Here is a 9,702-nt window from a genome sequence, read left to right as displayed (position 1 = left end):
TATAACTTAATAAAAGAAATGTAAATTCAATGCAGACTGATCCGTTCATTGTAAAACATGCTTTTATTGATGTAAAAAGTGGTGATTTCTGTACACACGTTAGGCGACAGAGCCTCCAGGCAGCGCTGCTCCTCCAATACACACATGAAGCTTCACTTACCATTCAAACAAACTGAGGCAACTGCCACAATTATTAGATTTCATCAATGAGACCAGCATTTATCTCCTAAAAAGAATATAACCAGCCGGCAGTAAACATCTAAAAACCTACGGGTAAGTTAATCAGCGATCGTTTTCTCCACCGAGGTGACGGAGTTGGCTGGCCGGCGAGCACGTCAGGAGACGGGGTTGCTGCCTCTGTGATGTCCCGGTCACAGCTCACACACGGGGAGCTTCACTCCTCCGAAAAACGTCGTAGTAAACTTGTAAACAGCCGTCATGTGGATAAACCGGCCGCACATTGGGGATCTAAACAGTTACTTTCTCGCATGAAAAAAACAAACAAAAAAACTTTATAGTCTCCTCGTCGCTCCAGAATGCGCTCTTGTCGCCGCCATTTTGTGCGTAACGTATATGGTAACGGTTACGTCAGCTGGCTGAGCAGCTTTCAGATATCGGGGTACTGTGTTTACATGCTCCAGTATCCTGATTTCTTTCGGAGTTCTCCGGGCAGCAAAATCGGGTTTCTCAAAATCGGGATATGAGCTTATCCCGATTTCTGGAATCGGGAAATGGTGTTTACATGCGCAAACACAAATTCGGCGTACTTAAAAAACCCGATTGAAATCGGGGTACTGAAGTGCATGTAAACGCAGTCATTGTCCGCTTCTCTTTTTTCGATCCTCTCGTCAGCTCCAAACTCACTCGTCTGCTCCTCGTTAACAGACCACAGTGGTTTTACAAACAGTCTCGGTACAGATCAGCTGGCGCTGTTGCCGCTCTGTTTTTGAAATTTCCGGGTTTGATTCTCATGTCGGACGTCGCGCTCGCGGCTCGCTTGGAACCAGGGCCGAGGAGGAACTAAAAATGGTACCTGGTACCAGGGCTAGTAGAAAACCAAAAAAAGCGGGCCGTGCCGCGCCGTGCCGTGCCAGTGGAAAAGCGCCATTAGAGACAGTGCACAGATCGAAAAACGAGAAATGTTAAGACGCCTACACTACCCTCTATCTCACTGTCATCGTAGGAAGTAGGCTATAGCGTACAGACCGCACCTCTACAGAGACGGCTGGTGCTCTGGAGCACTTTAAATAGTGCGTATCAAACATTTAATTTTCGGTGGAGCACTACCCGGCCGCCTGCCTCCACTAGGTCACCTGGCTCATCTTGTACATATTAGAGATCGGGGAAGCTGAGTCAGAGCGATGGATAGATCGTTGCTCTGATTGACATGTCCCAAGGGCCCAATTAGTATCCTGGCATCCTGTCAGGACCTTGGTATATGTCCACCGTAGATCCCCCCCAGTCCCAATTTGCGCCCCAGATCCGAGATGTAGCGAGGTGTACACGGTGCATAAGGCGGGGAGCCTCACAGCAGAGATGTTCACAAGTCTTTTTTTGCAAGTCCAAGTCAAGTCTCAAGTCTTTGGTCACGAGTCCAAGTCAAGTCTCAAGTCTCTAAAAAATAAAAGTCTCCTGTCTCTTCTGGTTGTAATGACCCTTCTATCATCTGCTGCTATCCGGTCTACTAAAGATACTGCACAGCTATATCTAAGAGATTCAAAGCATTTACTGTAGTGTAGGTTATTATCACTCCTTTATCTATACAGTATTGATTAGTTATTTATTATATGATCACTTTAAACAGGATATTGCAATGCAATAGGAAGAAAACACACAATGAAAGCTTTCCTTTAAAGGAAACTGTATTCTGAGTCAAGAAAGAATCAAGGCTGTTCTGCCCCTCTGCACTGGCCTTTTCTCTTTTTTTTTGCTTTGTTGAATTCAGAAAACCCAGATGAACAACATGGAAAATGATTTAGGCTGTTAATTATAGGTCATAAGATCTGGATGGTACCTATAGTTCACATCTTTATGTGCAGCAAAACCTTTCTGGAACCGCATGTTTCTTAGAGAAGAACTGGTTGTTATTATTATTTTAATTAGCTCCATCAACTCGTGGGAGCATGTCGACACGTACAGACTTCCATACATGCCTTCAGTCATATTTCGCAGCAAAAACATAAATAAACAGGAGGATTTAGCCAACAGTAGCCTGATATGTGCCAGTTATGCAGCAGCTAGTCCCCGTGAAGGAAGGTCTGACAACAAACGGACGTTGTGCCTCACATGTAGGCTACGGACGGTGCCGCTATTAAAAAAAAGAAGAAAAAAAAAGCCCGTTCACAGTCGCCTGTCACTCACCCGCAGCAGCTGACTGCGCTGTCAGAGGAGCTCTGCTGTTCCTCTCTCTTTAGACACTGGTGTTTGGCTGCACTCTGTAGGAGTTCAATATGAAGATCTAACCTCCATCTGAATAACGTTACCGGCCATGTGGCGCTGCTCCGCTAGTGGTGTGTTAACGGCAAAAAAAAAAAAAAAAAAAAAGATCGCCGGTCGTCCTGTCAGGAGGGAGGCACGAGCCAAAAAAATAATGATTGTTCACGAGTCTCAAAACACGAGTCCGAGTCGAGTCTGAAGACTTTAGGGCACGAGTCCAAGTCAAGTCTGAAGTCTCTGTGGGTGCGACTTAAGTGCGACTCGAGTTCGAGTCGCAAACTCGAGTCCCCATCTCTGCCTCACAGCTCCAGATCCCAGTGTAACTCCCCTCGATTTTTTTTTTAAAGTGTAGGCACAGTGAAACTCATCTATATCAGAGCTGGGTATTTCCCCAGACCGTCAAACTGTTGAAATTTACTGGCTTTCCTGTTTGTGGAGCAGTAAATGTCTCTGCTGCTCTGCTCATGTTGCTCTCACGCTCTCTCCCTCTGCCGCCCATACTGCCACTTCTTTCTGTAATTTTGATACACGTTTGTTATTACCAGTTTCCATCCTGTTTGTATCACAATCCTAAGCAAATGTTTATTATAGCAGCAAAAGGAAATGCACAATAGTAACCACAGTTATGCATTAGGCCCACTAATTCTCAAGTCCAATGCCACTCTGCCACTCTCATAAACGGGAGGACTAAATTGTACACAAACAGGAAAGCTGGTAGCAAAAAGAAAATAAATAGGCAAACACATAAACCTTGAGTCAACGATCTTTTTTTTTGTACCGCAATATAGAGTTCACGACATAACGTCTGTATTTTGACCATTAAAACCTCCATAGACCATAGTTCTGTTTGTTTATTATGTGAAGCCCCCCCCCCCCCCCCCAAAAAAAAGAAATATTTCTGATTTTGATTAATAAATAAAAATGGTCTTCAGCATATAGGCCTACAGAAAAAGGAGGAAGACATGAGTTTAGACATGACTGGTTTATTGCCATATAAGTACTACTAACTACATACTACATACAAGTACTACATTTGTCATTATGAAGTTGGCTACTGTGTGTGTGTGTGTGTGGGTGTCGGTTTTGTGTGTGACTTGATACTTTAGTTGTTGATTGAGAACATCACTCCCTCATCAAACCAGTGATAGGCATGCTGAAAAGAAAAAAAAGAGCGAGAGACGCACCTGGGTATCGCAACTCTAAAAAAAAAAAAAAAAAGTGTTACATATTAAACATTTATTTATTTATGTTTTTTTTCCATTGTTGTAAACAAAGGCTGTATCATGCAGGGTGGTGGGTTGATCACACAGATTACTACCTGCCTCCCTCGCCCACCAGCAGCTTCCTTCATCAGCTGTTGTTAACATTTTCATGTTTCTCACATTCTGTGTTGTAAACTGTCTTGTCTGTAACAACATCTAGCCTATGTCACGTCTGTCCGTCCTGGGTGAGGGATCCCTCCTCTGTTGCTCACCCTGAGGTTTCTCCGATTTTTCCCTGTTAAAAGGGTTTTCCATGGAGTTTTTCCTCAGTGGATGTGAGGGTCTAAGGACAGAGGATGTTGTTATGATGTCAGGTGAAGCCCTTTGAGACAAACTGTTGGTAAAAATGGGATATACAAATAAAATTGCCTTGCCTTGCCTTCTCTCCACCTTCTTCTGCTGCTCCCACTGGAAAATAGATACAAACACACACAGCACTTACACCATTGTCTGAAGCATATAAAGCATATGACACGCTCAGTAACACTTTATGACTAATAATGACTGCACTTTTCTTATATAATGTGTTGCATGTGTTGTTCATTAAGTGAAGCTATGGAGCACACTAGTTTTTGTTTTAGTCACCGTTTCCAAACAGAACATAAACTGTGAAGTTTTGTTTCTGAAACATGTCAACATGTTTGGGCTGTACAGCTTTAGTGGGCATTTGCAGGAAATAGACAGAGCCACACTGTACGTATATTCATTATATACACATGGGAATGATTTCAAGGCTTTGACACAATATTTAGACCTTAAGGGAGTAGACCATAAGGACAGTATGATACATTTAGAGAATATAATTTAACACTTACATGAATTAACAATAAATTATGAAAATCTGAGGTCATTCCTATGTTCCCTCAGCCCTATGTTCCCACATTTCTAACTTTTGTTGTCACTGAAAATTAGGCCCTATGTTCCCACAGCCCTTTGGTCCCACCATTGGTTGGGTTTAGGCAATGAAGAAAGGAGTTGGTTACGTTTAGTAAAAAGACCAGGTAGAGGCTAGACAGGCCAGATAGATAGAGTCCAGATAGGTAGAGAGTCCAGTGGGATGAGGGAACATAGGGCTGTGGGAACATAGGCACGCTCCCAAATGAATCTAAATCTAAAGCTAGACAAATGTCTTGTTGAGTCATTGGGATTCTGCTGCCTTGTCCTTGACCGACTGTTTCAAGTTGGCAAATGTTACCTGAAGTCTTTTTTGCTGGAGTCCACTCCGTCAGGCTGATGATGCATCTGAATCCACTTGAGCAGTGTGTTGGATGCCAGCGCCCCCCACTCACCATCAGCTTGGTCCTGTACAAGTTGTTGTAAAAGTTGATTTAGAGAAATGCTCAGCTACAACGTGCACTGTGTCACTGTGAAACTTTTCTTAAAGGGATAGTTCAACATTTTGGCAAATTGGCCCATTGCCATAATCCCTATAGTCATACCAGTAGGTTCGTTACCTTTAATTGTCGGTGCAAGCTGTTTTTAGAACGGCGGAGCAGAGCCATGAGCTGCTCAGAGTTATGCTACGGAGGCTCATGGGATTTCTTGGTTTCCCTCATCAAACTCATCAAATACACAACCCAACAACTCCAAAACGCTCTGGTGGACAAGTTGTGACCTGCACATTCACCACACTATGAGATAATAACGGAACGTTACGAGACAGGTCTGCAGAGTCTGACCAGCTGATAAATGACGGACTGTTACAAAATGAACTGGACTCTTTTGCTCTGTGGTGTAGAGACAATTGCCTGGACTTAAACACCTCAAAAACCAAAGAAATGGTCATTGACTTCCGCCACGGACATTTCACTCCCACACTCTCTGTTAACACTGAAATAATAGAAAGGGTGGAATCATACAAATACCTCGGCACAATAATGGACTACAAACTCACATTCCAACTACACAGTGAACATCTTTTTTCTAAATGTCAGCAACGTCTCTTTTTTCTCCGTAAACTTCGCAAACTCCAGGTTCATCAAACAATACTCTCTGCTTTCCAAAAATGTTTCATCGAATCCATCCTCACTTTCAACATCACAGCCTGGTTTGGTTCACTCAGCATCACCCACCGAAACAGTCTAAACAAAATAGTCAAACTCAGTAATAAAATCATAGGTCAGGAACAGGAGCCACTCATCAACATCTACAACACTCAGGTCAAGAAAAAAGGCACACAGATCGCCACAGACACAACACACACACTACACAGCAACTACAGCCTACTACCATCAGCACACAGATACAGGTCACTCCCACTCCGGACAAAGAGAGCATCATCCAGTTTCATCCCCACTTCAATCCGACTTCTAAACACTTAACTCCCATCAGAACTTTTTCCTTTTTAATTAACCTGTAACTAATTTTTATACTTGTATGTGTCCTTTGTTTTTAACCTTTGCTGCGAGTACTTGTACTATGTGTGGTTGTGGGAATGTGTATTATTATTGTGTTGGGTATGGCTGTGGTATGTATGTGTGGATTGTTGTTTTGCACCTGCACTTTTGATGTCCTTCCGCAACGAAGTTCCTAACGGAATAATAAAGTACTTTTGAGTTTTGAGTTGAGTTGAAATGACACGTCAGCAGCACTGACTTCAGTTGAACCAAGGCATACATGAAAACAACTGCATACTCCACAGTAACACTGCAACTTCCATCTCAATCATGCTAATACAGTAGGTTATTTACATGCATCCTGAAGTTTCACTCAAGTTAAGTATCACAGCATGCATCACAGTCTATGGTGTGCATTTCAGGTTAAACAGAGGTGGCATGAATGCATCTGACAGCATTCATGTCTGATACAAACAGACAAACAAAAAGTAAAAACATTCTCAGATGTAAAAATACCACAAAGTCATCATGCAAGACTTTCTGTGCTGGCGTTACCTGTGTAAGTGAGACAGAACATCAGCCTCTCTGCTCCTCCTGACGACCCTAAGGTGACGTAGCTGTCGCTGCAGCCCGGGTAGAGCAGCTTGTGTGCTTTTACGTTTTTATCATCCTCCTCAGTGTCGGCTGGCTGGAGGTTTGGTCAGGAGTTGTGGCTTGTGTTTGTGTTTCACCACAACTTAGGTAATGATGCATTTCTGGGTTTAGTATTTATTTACAATACTGGAGAAGTATAATGTAATATGTTGGCAATTAAATCAGCTGGCATACTGAACTAAAACAACAGGAGTGTGTTGATGTTGACGTACGTGCTGGTATTCACCATGCTGCAGCCGATGTCAGACTCAAACACATTCTTCCCTCGACCGCAGGTCTGCAAAAAGGCCACCAACAAGTATCATGGCATATGATGCAGTAACTGGATATACTATATAAAAACAAACACAAGAATTTTATGTGAAATGTGTTAGAAATAGAATTGAATTGTGAGGGAGTCTGTTGATTTTGGTACATTTAGAAAAGGTTGTCCATATAAAATGCAAATATCTAGAGTAAAAGTTTTTAAATAAACTCTCAGTTTGTGGTGGTGCTGGGGAAGTGGACATGAATATGGCTGTGTAATGTCCAAAAAACAGTTTGGATGCCGTTTCCTCGACTGTGTTGTGTCTGCTGCCATCTCCAGCTCAGTAAAGGGAACTGTTGCTGCCACATTTACTACATCAACTCTACAACGTGATACATGTTGTGTTCTGCTGCCTCCAACTAGCACTTCCCTGTGTGTGTAGCATGTGTGTGTCTCTATATCTGATTAGATGTTTAGATTATTGGTTTTATGCTGTTTTTTACATACTGTATGTTGTCTATGTAGACTATTTATGGATAATTTATATGTGTAAATATTTTGTTATGCTTTGATTGTGTATTTCTGAATTGTATTTTTTTTATTGTTACACTGATTGGACCCTAGGAAGAATAGTTGATGTGTATTACATCAGCTAATGGGGATCCAAATAAAATAAAATCAAATGTTAAAGGGACTACGAGGAGTTTCGGAAAGCGAAACTAGGAAATGCTGGGTGAGTCGACCAGTAAATAATAATATCAAAATAACTATAAAGACAAAACTATATATTTATCGAAAATGGACCCATTAACAAGTGTGGGTAACATAGATTCATCCACATTAATATGAGACTCTTTTATAACCAAAAGCAAACTCCTCGGGATCTCTAAAAGATTCCTCAGATATGAGGGGAAGTCCTCTCACATGACACGTTCATTAATAAAACTGTATTGGTCGGGGAATGGGCTCCATGGTTCAACTGAAATACTCTAATAACTATGGAATAAGTCATAAAGAGAACTTACATTATTGTTGGCAAAGTTACCCTGGTATCTGTGGTTGGAGTGGATGTACTCTCCAGCTGACTCCATGTTGCCATCCACTCACAAGCCAGTGTCTTTGTAGTGGTAGATGCCCTGGCCGTGCCTGTAAATCATCATCAACAACAACTTAAACAGTAGTTTTAAAGGTTTCAATTTCACTTTCTGTATCTGTTTTTTGTATTGATGTTAGCCTGGTGGGGCAGAATGATGTTCAATAAATTCATATTGTGCCTGGAGCACCACAGTAACTCGTTAGGATCACATTTCATCTTTAACAAAAGGACTGCAGCTCCTGCAATTTGGATATTGACTTTGGTCATTGTGATTTCAAATTATTTCACTCCATTGTTCAGCCCTATACAGCGTACATAGAAAAATGCATGGGTCAATGACATGATACAGTTCAACCCAATGTCAAGTGTTGTAACCGGTATTTTTTTTCATAAAAATCTGATATACAGGAAAAAAAAAATCTGGACTCAGATTTGGGATAAATGTTATTCACTTTTACAATGCAACACTATGTTTCTTGAAATCTTGAAACATAATTTGTCACATTTTTTTTTGAAAAATAGCGTGGTTTTAGAATGTGTCCTGCTCAGTGTTGCCAAAATGCATTTAAATTAATAAAAAACAGAACAAAAAAATCTGTTTTAATTTAATGTTATTAAAAGAAAATATACTTTTTTACACGTAAATCCAGTGTAAGTGGATAAAATATTTATATCATTCATTTGTGGTTACACCATTTGACATTTTCAGGGCAATCAGTCTTACTTTTGTAAAAAGAAAAAAAAAAGTTAAAATGTCATTTCAAATGACGTGAAACCAACATGAATACATGTCCATTTTAAAGAATCTGATGCATGCTTTTATTTTTTTTTCATTCATTTAGGCCTACAGTAAAATTTGTCACTGACCCATGTAGCTACATCTATGTTGGAACAGGACTGAAAGATTAAAGGTTTTCAAGTAGTATACAGATATTTAAAAACATTTCACTGACTGTGACTGAGTCATTTATGCTGCTGTTGTACCTTAGACAAATGAAAAAGTGAAAGAGATGTTTGTCCTGCAGTTAAAAAAAGTCAACCTAGAGCAATACTGTTTTTTTTTTTTTTTTTTCAAAAAACATTCAGTTCACCTACATACTGGTGCAGATTAATGACACTGAGTAGGACTCAAACTAGGAAAGCAGAGGAAAAACTGGTTCCTGAGACTGAAGACAAGTTCAGTTGGACCTCATGCTGCACTGTCCATCATACGTGTCTCCATTGGGATAATAAGTGTAGACACCGTGACCCTGTCTCAGGTTCTCAACCCATGACCCTGACAGAGAAGGAGAGGCAACAAGAAGAGTCTGGTCTCTACAGCTCTGTGTCAGGAACTCGGCTCCAAATGTTGATCAACCCTCAAAATGCATCAACTCATGTAAGGTGCCTTTGCTATACCTTCACATTTAGAGCCATCTGGATAGTAGAAGGAAGTGAACATGAAACATGGGCAAGGCACCATGTTTAATGTTCTGATCATAGTCTCCCACATATCTTGCCCCATTCTTGAAGTAATATGCCCCCTCATTAGACAAAAGAAGAAAACACGAAAACGATACACGAGTTAAAGCTACAATAATTCAATAATAACATTGAGCCCTTATTTAGTTATTTATATAGCATGCTTGAATTATATTTTAATTTGTTCATAAATGCTTACATGTTTTTTTG

At 40.9% G+C, this 9,702-nt stretch overlaps 1 protein-coding gene across 1 annotated transcript; it reads right to left on the bottom strand.

The window, feature by feature from the left end:
• Nucleotides 1-6,866: 6,866 nt before the first annotated feature.
• LOC310988889 (uncharacterized protein) lies at nt 6,867-9,493 on the bottom strand (the record flags this gene model as incomplete). The annotated part of the gene is made up of 5 exons (XM_083975693.1): nt 6,867-6,965; nt 7,961-8,037; nt 8,899-8,912; nt 9,220-9,307; nt 9,430-9,493. The coding sequence occupies 5 exons, from the start codon at nt 9,491-9,493 to the stop codon at nt 6,867-6,869; spliced, it is 342 nt and encodes a 113-aa protein (XP_083831819.1).
• Between the last annotated feature and the right edge of the window lie 209 nt (nt 9,494-9,702).

The sequence above is a fragment of the Trachurus trachurus genome (assembly GCF_905171665.1).
Source record: "Trachurus trachurus genome assembly, chromosome: 7".
Lineage (NCBI taxonomy): Eukaryota > Metazoa > Chordata > Actinopteri > Carangiformes > Carangidae > Trachurus > Trachurus trachurus.
This window is presented reverse-complemented; position numbering and strand designations above follow the sequence as displayed.